The 12,108-nt window shown below is 38.5% G+C and overlaps 1 protein-coding gene across 1 annotated transcript in view; it reads right to left on the reverse strand.

Moving 5' to 3' along the window:
• LOC104910404 (protein CBFA2T1) overlaps positions 1-7,232 on the reverse strand; it is a 14,404-nt gene extending 7,172 nt beyond the window's left edge. The window contains exons 1-3 of the mRNA XM_019614147.1: positions 7,093-7,232; positions 3,231-3,472; positions 1,365-1,454 (exon numbers count right to left, since the gene is read on the reverse strand). Of these exons, the coding sequence (XP_019469692.1) occupies positions 1,365-1,454; positions 3,231-3,472; positions 7,093-7,207 (447 nt within the window). The 5' untranslated portion in view covers positions 7,208-7,232. The remainder of the gene's footprint in view (positions 1-1,364; positions 1,455-3,230; positions 3,473-7,092) is intronic.
• Between the last annotated feature and the right edge of the window lie 4,876 nt (positions 7,233-12,108).

Here is a 12,108-nt window from a genome sequence, read left to right on the forward strand (position 1 = left end):
GCAGTGGGGTGGATTCCACTTTTAGAGCATTCTCCAGACAAATAAATCAATTCAGAACACTTCATGTCACACTCTTGCTGTGTGTAGTCAGATGGGTTAGAAGAAAAAAACAAAAGTACAAATACTCAGTTGATGTGCAGCTCTCCCCCTCCCAGTGTAGATTTACGGGATCCATATTTAGAACTGCAAGAACACAAGCACATAGCACACAGCACTTCCCTGGTCAGAGGCTTGCAGGCAGAGTGATAAACTCTTTAGTGCCAGCTTCTAACAAGCTTCTGGCACCAAAGTCAATTAATTCTGAAGTGGCTTTTAAAAGGAAAACAAACTAGATGCCATGAAAATAAACCAGAATGATTTAAGCAGGAATATTAGAGTTGATACAACTGCAAGTAGGAGAGTGTATTCCATTATGAAAAGAAAGCATCTGGCAATGTACCAAGGTAACAGCTATACTATCTGCATAAAGCCCATCTGACAGAGCTAACCATGAAGGGGAAAACATGAAAACAAACCCTTTGAGAATACTAGTGCTTTAGGACAACAAAATAGCTAGGAACAGTTAGACTCACTGAATAAAATAACACTAACTGCTCATCTACGTGCTGACAATGAAGGCGCAAACAGGGGAACAATAAATACCTCACTTCTACGGCAAAATGAGAATTAAATGCAACACGCTCTGCGAATGCAACATGACCTCTTCCATTCATAGGAGATAGATAATGACAGGTGAGCAAACTTCCTGACCTCACAGAAGACTTTACTTTCCTGGTTTCTATTATGCACATTAATCTGATACATTTTATTAACTGGCTTTTGAATGAGGCTTGGGTTTGTCTTTCTTACAGCATATGCGTAAGTCCTTAGTAAGACATCTTGTTTGTACTGGTGAATGGAACCAGAAGAGAAAGATCAGCCTTTTACTTGTATGGCAGTGTCACAATCTCATTGTGTACTAACGTTAAGCAGCACATTAGAAGAATGCTGGAATTAGGAATTCCTGACATCCCTGTTCTTTGCACCATGCAAAAATTTGCAAAAAAATCTAGTTTGGTAGAAGCACAAGGCATTATTATGTTTATAATCCAAAGTCTGAAGACTTAGTTGGTAAAAGCTTCTGTATCTAAAAACCAAAAACATAAAACAAACAACAACGCATATAGAATTAGAGAACTGACAACTCCTGCAAACAGACAAACTATATCCTCAAATGCAATGCCATCCACCGTGCTATGGGAAGAAGCCTTTAAATGTTATTCATTTTCTCGACTCTCTTAAAAAAAAAAAACCTGTAACACACATCTGTGACCTAGCAACAATATGGTTTGAAATACTTTCCAGATCACTGAACTGTGCAATACCTTTAAAAATGGGATGACAAAAGGTCGCAGTGGGAAGTTAGTAGCTTCTTGCAGTTTGGAATGAAATTCTTCAATTGTCAAAGTAGAATTCTGTTGAGAAAAAAAATTCTTTCTTGGTGACAAAATAATGAAAACACTTAGCAAGAGAAACAGTAACCAAAGCACTTTAAAATTGCTTAATACCTTGTTCTTGATATAGATAAGAGGATAAAGAAAAGCATGTCACATATTAAATTATTACCTTATTAAGATACTCAAAGAGAACCTTCAGCATCTCCAGCATTCAGCGCCTGTTGCTTAGCATATGGTTTAAACTCTCAGGCACTAAGCATGGAAATATTTTCAGATGTCAAACTCCAGTTAAAGTTGCTTTTCTCAATTTTTTATTTTAATTTTTATTTTCCCTTCGTGTTTCTTGTATTTATTTTCCCAGTCCAGATGTGATAATTAACATGCAAACACATACCAAAAAATATTTGTTTTTAAAGGCAAGTTTCTATTTTGTTTGATGAGGAAAATTGCTCACTGCCACTTGTACTGATCGGAGAGTTGTTTATTACACCTTACTGCACCAGTAAATTGTGATGGGAAGTCATTGCTTCGTGACTAAGGACATAGGCATGAAGTCTACATCCTGCACAAGTTTAGCCATGGGAACAGTGATACGTGACCATTCTCAAGGAAAAGTTCCTAGTTTGCTCATCAGAGCTCAGGTGAAATTTAGCAATGTAGGAATCAATTGTAAATAACAACGGTTTTATGAAAATCAAATTATTTTATTTTATGAAAATCAAAGGCGGGTTGATGCACCCAAAGCTGTCTTTAGTTTCTTTACTTCACCAGTTCACCTTTTCACAGACAGCCACACAGCATGCAAAACCATATTAAATAGGTGTTTTGGATATGGAAGCAAATGTAGAGTGAGACTTAACTGAAGTTCCACTACCTAAGTTAACCTTCCTTTTAACACAGACTCGAGTGAATGAGTTTCACTGCTTTCAGGTAGTGTTTTGTGAAAATACAAATGGAGGCCACCTGAGCCCTCGTACTAAACAGTGCTGGCAGTCTTTGCTTCAAATGAAGTCAGTGGCAACTGCAGCTGCTCAAAACAGATGTATACTAGAGCACCGCAACAGCATTTTTCCTGGTACGTGTAATTATTGCTGAAGGAGATACATGGGAGACAACAATGTCTGGCAGAGGGAAGACTTTAATGAGAATAAAAAGAATCCTGGGCCAGATTCATAACAGTTTGCCTATAAAATAGCAGCCCAACCTGACAGTTGTAGATAAGAAAAACCTGAAATTATCATTCAGACATATAAATCACATAATCTTATAAATAATGTGTCTTTAAGTAGCATCAATACCCGTTCAGGTCCCTCATTGCTGGATTCAGTGAATACTGAGAAAAGGTTTTCCACTGCGTAAACACAGCCCAAGTATATTCATCTCATCCTGTTGACAGTATTCTGCTGCTATGTGTATAGTAGCACTCTTTTTTACCCAGTCAATTACATTAGGCAAACCAAAATAGATTTTACTGCATTATATAATTCAGGCTGTGTCTACTTCAGGGCTGCCAACAGTAAAAGCGAAAGCCCTTTCACATCATTTTGTCATAACACTACGCTGGCTACAATTCTAGTCTGTATCCAGTTGAGAATAGTTGCCACTTGTGGATGGACAGACAAGTTACTTGTGCTAGATCTGGGGCAAGATCTTTATGCTTACATGTTTGGTGTCCTTGAAGTATGGAATAAGCCATATATGTAACACACTCTCGTATATAATAAACATTTCAAGTGTAGAAGAGGTAAATGGAGAGAAAAAATTACAGTTATTGTATCACTGGTTTTTGCTTACCACAAGTCCTAGCACAAGGGTACGCACTCTCTCCCCAATCTCGGGTGAAATGTCATTGCCAAACTGCTGTAAGGTTGTAAGAAATCTCTTCAGTTTGCTGAGCTGCCTAGCTCCACAAGCTGGCGGTAACTGCTGGTTAGCCAGAGAAGAGGAAGAGGAAGAGGATGGCCCATTGCTAAAGCCATTAGGAGGAGATGGAGCTCCATTTAACGCTGTGGGTGAATGGCTTGTGCCATTGGTTACTGAAAGAAAAAAAGAAGAGAGGGTAAAATAAAGAGAAGGATGGAGAGAGAAGGAAGATAGCTTAAAATTTTCTATGCATGACCTCAAAATTAATTAAATTGCACGATCAAATATAATTAGCCTTGTGACAGAGCAACAGTCCACAGTTTAAATCCATTTCATAGTATCTGGTACTGAACACTGCGGACTGGAAGTAACAGTAGTTGCCTGTCACACAGTCCCCCCAAAGAGTCCTGAACTGAAATGAAAAACATTATTGAACACCACAAACAAACAGTCAACAACAAAAAAGAGAGAGAAAGAGAGAGAGGAACAGAAATAGAAAAGAGCATGAGCACGTATACGACTGAAAACAAACAAAAAAAAATGTTCTTTGGGGTAGAAAAAAATGTGCAGACATATTTCATGAAGCCTCAGTTTATCTCTGAATATTTTTACTCGTGTTTTGTACACACAACTGACAGCTGTGTTTATAAAACAGGACTTGCATGTTTTAACCTTACACCACCCAATGAGAAGGTTATTTTTTCTGATACAGATTTCCTAGCTGCTAACATATGGAGTACACTAAGTTGTTTGTGCAGGTACAAATGGTGCCATCCTAGCTGTGGCCCAGAGTCTTGCAGCTAGGACACAAAACTACAAGACTTCTCAGAAACCACAAGGAAATTACTCTGCTTTTCATGTGTCAGTATAGTATCTCTAAAAAGTATAGCAAAGCATTCTCCCCCTGTTGCAAGGTTGCAACCTTGACAACGACCATTTCTGGCCACTGTTTTAGTTTGATTCTTATCCATACACCAGAATAGAGCACAGAATCAAACTGAGAACATCTTTTTCTACTCAGGTTACAGCAGCACAAGCTCTTGAGTCTAACTAGGCAAAATGACAGTGAGTGACAAGCAAAACAATGGCTCCCTATGAACAAAAATGTACAAATGCACTTGGAAGCATGGGCAGGCAGCATACAAGTACTCCCAGCAGCAGCTACTCTGCTGGCTATTGCCTTGGGCAATTTATTGGCTTCTGTTTAGGGAATCAATTAGAAATCACTTGTGATATCACCCACTTGGTGCAACCTGCCTCCCTAGTCCAAAGCACTAAGACATGAATTTACATCACTGCACACCAAAAGCCACCACAAACCAGGAACTTATCTACAATAAAAAATGCAGAATGATAATAGCTTAATTTGCTTCCTACTTGAAAGCATATGACAAGTGAACATCTTCAAGAACTTTTCATCTTTGTTAATAACTAACATCTTTGAAGCCAAACATCCCATTTCTATTTGTCACTTTCTCCAACAGACATCTTTCTTTTTAGAAACTAACTCCTTTTTGAGGATGGACACGTACTGATTATCACAACCCTTCTTTTAAAAGGGTTCTTGCTCCAATGATTGAAGGGCCTTTATGGTGGTAAATCAAAAAGCAGCAATCTGAGCGATTACCTAGTTTCTACATGGTTTTTATCTAGTTTTGTTTGCCTCATCTAGTTGAGTGGTCTAGGGAAAACAAGAACTGGAAAAAGCAGAAATAGAAAGAAGCTGGCCTTGCAAAGTTCAGCTCTAAGCCATGCTAAGTGCTGCAGCAGAGTGAGATACATGAGTAAACAAATACATGGTGGTTGCAAGGAAACTGCATAGCCAAACTCATCATACCATGAATTCAGTAAAAATTTAGGACTGGGAAGAATATGTCCTGCTCTATCCTGACACAATCCGATAACTCAGTCACTGCTTCTAGTGATGGGGCTAAGATCAAGAAAGTAGAGAACTGCAGAGTTCATTCTCTAGGATAGATATGACGAGGAGAAAGGCGGACCAAATTCCTCCCTCAACAAAATAAACAAAGAAATATTCCCCAAAAGCAGCTGCTTCAAAACAACTTGCATTTGCAACAGTCCACCAAATACTGATGATTTTATCTCTTTATAATGTCTGAATTTGCCAATTGGCAAAGACATCTATGTTATTGCAAAATATAGTCATGTTATTAATAAAATAAAATTTAGCATTTAGAATTTCAACAAACTAATATTTTAAGAGTTTTCACTAGTCTAAAACAAAGCAAACAAGTGTACTCTTAACAAGAAAGCAAGCTGCACTTCTTAGCCTACAGGCATTCTCACTGCAGTAGCAGTAAGTGTAGCAAGCACTCAAACAGAAGTGGCTTTTTACTATCCAAGCTGGAACTGCTAAAGTTGAACTCCAAAATCTGACAGTGTAAAACGCATTAAAAATTAGATCTTTAGACTTTTGGACTTCATGTAAATAGCCAAAACAACAGCAGCAAAAACAACCAAAAACAGCTATGGTTCACACACCTTCCAACAATATCCAGACAATCTAGTGAGTATACTCAACTGAGGACTGTAAGAAAAGAAAAGAACATGGTCTCATTCCTTTTATCACTTCCCAAGATCATCCAGAACTGTGCTAAGCACATTAGACTGAAAGGCTTAATCTGCAAGAGCCTCATCCAGCAAAAAAAAACCCTCAAAACAATTTAACTTCAGAGCAGTTCCTAGGATGATTCAGGTGCTGGAGTTAAACAAAACAAACAGATCTTTGCAAGATCAGGGTCACTGGGTTAAATCTGAGTTTATGCAAAGAGTTGGCACAAACGCTCCTCACTGTTTAAGTCTGATGTAAATCCTCAGGACAGGGTTCACTGGGATAAGTGGTACAAAGGCTTCCAGCTGGCCTTCTGCACAGAGGTGAATTTTAAGAAAGGCATTTAACAGGCAGCAAGAGGCTAAAAAGATATAGGCAAGACAAATAGAAGATGCTGCCGTCATTCTGTTTAGGCATATGTATTCTACTGTTCTAAAAATGTTTTATTTAAAATGTGAAATGTAAACACATTCTCATGTTTATACTATTACGAGGCAGTAAAAAAGAGACCAAAAAAAATTGCAGCTAAATCTTAGTAAGAGAAATGTGGATCATTTCATGACTGTGAAAAGAATAGTCCAGACAACATGCCAGATCGCAATCTCAGTTACGCTGATATGAATGCAGAGTAACTCCACCACGACTGGTAGAGCTTCCCATGTGTTTACATCAGCAAACTGAGACAGAGAGGTGGTCCCAGATTCAAAATCTCAGGACAAAACAACAAAACGCCTTTATTTTTGTTTTTATATCACTACTAACTAGAAATTATATAGCACTTCATTTCAATCATTAGCGGGATAAACTATTTTCTTTAAGAATAACCTCCACTTTAAATATATAAACAAAGCCCTAAACAATAACTACCAAATTTTATACACAAAAGCGAACAGAATCTCTTAAATTGTACAACAAAACAGCATAAGAGTTTCCTGTATTTCTCAGAGGACTGATCTAAGCATAAATGACATAGGAAATAGCGCTCTCTGTTCTTTGACGCTACGCTCAAATATCAGGGAAATTACCACAGCTTAGAGCTGAACACCTTAACAGACTAAAGATCCATTAACCTGCTGTGATCTTACATTTGTTTAATTACTTATCGCAGTATCATCAAATGCTGCTGCAGCCCCTGCATACAGGTTTTCCTTCACACACTTTAGTTTCTTACATACAGAAAGAAAGAATACGGAAGAATAGGAAGAAAATAAGTCTAATTACACGTTGTGGGCGTGAATGAACTCGTTCTTGGAGCTCCTTGGGTAGTGGGAGGAGGTGGCATTGTTGGAGGCGTCAGCCTGGATTGTGTCTTCACATCCACAGGTGAGTCTGGCATTGTGGAATGCTTCTCAGTGCGATCTGTAACACACCATAGGAACACACTATTTTATTTCCCAAAGAACATTTGCTCTGAAATAAAAGTTTAAAAGCAAAAGCAGGAAGTGAGCCATTTCAGCACCTGCCGCAAAACATTACACCTGGTTATCTATTCCAGTGTGCTCCTGCAGAATTGCATCATCTGAACCTTACTTAAGAAGGTGCAGCATAGATGGAAAGACCTCATTTGTAGCAGTGCTGTATTGTCTTTTGTTTTTCATTTCTAGCACGTGCAGATGCTGCCTCCAAAGCACTCCTGGAAGTGCAATAATGCCACCTCCCTTCAATGTTAGCCAGGAGGAAAAAGGAGATGAAGAGACAGGAAAGTAATAAATCCCCTTACAACAATCCTTACAGGAGGAGTATAAGCAGAAGCTTTTTAGTACAGGTGAGATATTGGGTAGGATACTGGTTGAAGGCAGCTCTTGTCATGCCTTTGTAAGCAACAAGAGATACTTATGTTAAATACCAGTGCCTCCCGGATGACTTTGCCACCATGCCCTTGGATATTCTCACATTCCCATCGAGAATAAACACGTCAAAATGATAAGTCAATTGCTACACATACATATAAATTAAAAATTAAAAAAAACCTTAACATTTTTAAGTTTACATCTTTACACGTTAAGAACAACTTTAATGTTCAAAACCTGTAAGACATGAAAAACAACAAAAGGAAAAACAGGCAGAAAACCTAACAGTTCCGTTGCAAGTAAAGACCTAGCAGATATTTTATATACGTGCTACAGAAACATCTTTGTGGATAATTCTGTGTTAAAGTTGATGTGGGGGAAAAAAAAAAAAAAGATAAATAAATAAACAGGAATATAAAACCATCCACAACCTTGTGTTTCATTTATCAAAAATGGGCAAAAACTGACAACATTTACCAGCAGATAGCAAAAGTAACACAATAGCTTAGCGGGCCATCTTGATTGAAGACGAAGCTTAGCTTTAAATGGGCATGAGTCTCACATCCTTTCTTCTGGGGCCAGGATTATTGTTTTGTTTTTTTACAGACTGTCCTATACAAGGCTTCATGTGCTCCATTAAACTGCGTAGCCAAAAAGTGTCACCACTATTGAATTAACAGATGAATTTGCAGTTTCAATTCACAACAATGGTAAAGTCAGGAATGTTTTACAAATTCTGCAGCTTGACTTTGAGAAGGTATATCTTGTTAGAACAGAGAATAAAGTTCACAGAAAAAAAAAAAAGACATCTAAGATCTTGCATGTGAGAGAGACTAAATAAAGGAATAGTGTGTTTTTAAAAGCCTCAAAAATTTAATTATCAGAACTTTCATTTATCAGACGAAGAGGGAGAGAAAACGATGAGGGATACAGGTAGAGTAGAAAAGGATCTGCAGTTTGGATTTCAGATTAGCAAACCTCAGTAGCGTAGGGAACAGTATCCAAAATCCAAGTATTAAGCCTCACGCACAGGTAAGGTTTGATTTGCAAATCAAGAGATAGTACATTACTACATGCTGAAAAACAAAAGTAGGTTTTAAAATATATTTCTATACAAAATTTCCTTTCCACATCACTCCATTCAAAAAGTTAAGTCTATATCTTCAACAAGCCATTCATTTAATATAAAAAACTACAAAAACTAGTCTTGAAATGTTAATTGCTTCCTTAATAGCTGAATTCATCTCGCACTCACCTCAACCAACCTCAGCAACAGGGGAATAAATAGCTTTCAGCTCATGTTGCAACAGAGGGAAAGAGGCACAGCAGTAAGCCTGAGCCCTCCTAAATAAAGGCAAATATTTCTGCCATGCCAAGAAAGGAGAGAGAAAGGGAGGCTTGCCAGAGCTGGTGGGGAGATAACAGTGGGAACTGCTGGTCCATCTGGTTTTCATTCTGCTAACACTCACGCTGAACTGTTAAGGAAGGCAGTCCAGGTACACAGATTTGAAGCATGTGGGAGCGCAGACACAGGCAGGGAGGAGATGGAGGTGGGTGGAAGAAAGAGTGAGAGAAACCAAACTCCGTTCAGCTGCTGCTCGCACCAAGCAGGCACAGGCTGTATCCCACAGCTCAGCTGCTGGGAACTAAAAGCGAGCTGAACCCGGCACTGTAACCAGCCGCACCTCTCCTGCTCCCGATCCGCATTGTTCCAGCGTTAGGTCTGTTCCCAAAGGCTCAGATCAGAGGGGGAACGCTTTTCCCAAGAGCTGGAGATATTTTGTTACTTAAATTGAAAGCTATAGTGGGAAATAGTGTGTGGGTTGGCTCTCCAACTGCAGATAGTTACCGCTGCCATCAAGCTGGTTTTTGTTCCCTTCAACACTGTCTGCTGCCCTATTTGCAGACCACTGACATTATCATTACTTTTCATATACCTCTGCTGATATTAGGCTTTACTTTTTCTAATCACCTTTCTTTGTGAAGAAACAGACAAACAAAAACAACTCTACTGACATCTAATTAGTCCCCCTATGCCCTGCAAAGCCATACAACCCATCCTGCTACTGTACAACGGCAGACATTTATTTCTGCTAGTCCATAAGCACTCCAGCAAAGTGTTGTGTAAGGAGATAAAAGACTGCTTTCAAGCTCATCACAAAACACTTCAATCCAGGATACCATATTGCCTTGTCCGAATAGAGAGATGAGGAGGGGAAAAAAAAAAGAAAAAAAAGGAAAATTTTGTAGAAGTATGGTATAAAATGCAAAACTTTTTCATGTGCTTGGAAACAGCCCTGGAAAGCATCCTGCCCCACTGCTCTCTCATACTTCCCATCCTTCTAGCCTCTTCAGTAGCAAAGCTCCTGCAGGAGCCTCTCTGTCCTTTCTGCTGGTGTTTCTCTGCTCCTCACCTTGTGACAGATTCCCCAGCTCCTGCAGAAGATGCACATCACAGCACTGGATGCTCTGCACCCACCTCTATCCCAGCACCCAGCTTGGAGACCTCAGCTGCTAAAGTTTTCAGAAGAAGGCTTCTTGGAGATGGAGTGGTGAAGGAGCACACAACAGAGCTGACAGTCTCTGTCACCTGAACTCACAAAGCTTGTAATGTCTGAAACATAGCCTAGAACCTCACCTCCTACAAATCATTATTAATTTAATTTAAAACAAAACATTTTTTTTACTGTAATTGTTGAAAAGTAGCCTGAAAATATGCAAGCTAAAAATCAAAGCAATATTTAAATTGTATTTATTCATGAGCCAGGTTGCCCCTAAATCTTGTTATATGAGAGGTTTCACATTTTTAAGAGCAGCTCTCTGTGGTTATTCTGCTAACTGTATATTCAGTGATGAAGGGATGGGAGGGGTAGAAGGAATCCTGCAAAAGGAAAAACTGCATCATTTATGAGTGAAATCCGGCCTGTTCCAGACTTCAGGTACATCTGCCCTCTAGCACAGGAGCATATTTCCTGAGCTTTGCCTAAAATTTGGAAGAGCTTTAAGGGAAACATCTCTTAAAATCACTTAATTTCTTGAATTCCAAATATGTTTATGTTCTCGTGTCAAAACAAACTTCCCATTTGCAAAGCGGGCTATGCTATTTTTTCTGCTGGAATCTGACATTTCAAATAATAATCCCAAATTAGGAGAGATGTGACAGAAAATTTCTCACAACATCACCCATTTCAGAGTGCCGGCTGCTATATGGAGACAGTAACTTGTTTCAGATGCAAAGACTTCTTCCATAGACAGAAACCTTCTAAGCAGTGATGGAGTCAGACTCCTTAGCCTAGTTCTCATAAAACTGGGCTGAAACCAGAGGTCCTCCAAACCAAAGAGAAAAGGAGACATCTGCAATTCATTCTTCACTACTCGCTGCAATCAATTCAGGATGGAGATAGATGGCGAAATAATGGGCTAGTCCTAATCCACACACACAACCCTCTGGTGCAGTGAGAGACTTAGAACAAATTCAGAAAATGTGTTTCAAGTATGCAGAGATCTATTGCATTTGCTTTGGATTATACTGAAAAAAAAATTCTGAAATATACATTCTTGAATCTCTTTTACAGCAAAGAGTGAAGAACTGTGACTTTACCACAGAAATATTTTGCTCCATTTAAAATTAAAGAATGTTGTAAAACCAGCTTTAGATTATGATATTTCTTCTGCAGATTTCTTGGTTCGTGAAACCATACAGTTCTTGTCATTCATACAGTTTTTTATGGGAGGAGTTATTTTTAACGCTATTATTTAGATGTTAGGTGAATGTTGATATTTACCATGAATCTGGCCAACTTCTGAAGGCAAATGTGGAAGACACAAAGTAAAAAGTGCAAGAGCATGAGCAAAAAGAGATGTGCATGTATTCAAACTGATTTACTTTACTTCCTGTAGCCTCAATGATTTAGTCCATTTTTAAAACAAGGCAGTCTTTCATATATGGCAACATTTCAGCTCACGTGGCACACTTCCAAGTCTAACGCATCAAGGAAAGCTGATGTATGGAACAAAATATGGAATATATAAATACTTTACTGATACCATTTCAATAGCCAATTCAACGTCAAGCATTTCAAGGGGTGGTGTGTTTTCAATTTCCTTTTTTAAATGAAAAAAAGTATGGTATAATATGCTGTGGCATTTATTTTACTTTTAGTTAGTGCAAACAGTTCCAGATGTATATCCAGGCATGAAAGATTCTTAAAAGACGTTCTATATTGACTGTACAGTACTCCCTACTTCTGTGCCAAGACATTAAAAATAAGAATAAAAAACCTGCCAAATTAGAAGCGTCCATTGTCTTGTTTCCTCTAAACTCACAGAAAGTACAAATCCTTCATGTGACACAACACTAGAACCTGCCCCTGCTACTCAAATTATATAAATTTAGACCTAAATCTGTACCGTTTAAAAGTGAAGGTTGTTGTTGAGTTGACTTAGT

Source organism: Meleagris gallopavo, chromosome 3 (assembly GCF_000146605.3).
Source record: "Meleagris gallopavo isolate NT-WF06-2002-E0010 breed Aviagen turkey brand Nicholas breeding stock chromosome 3, Turkey_5.1, whole genome shotgun sequence".
Taxonomy (NCBI): Eukaryota; Metazoa; Chordata; class Aves; order Galliformes; family Phasianidae; genus Meleagris; species Meleagris gallopavo.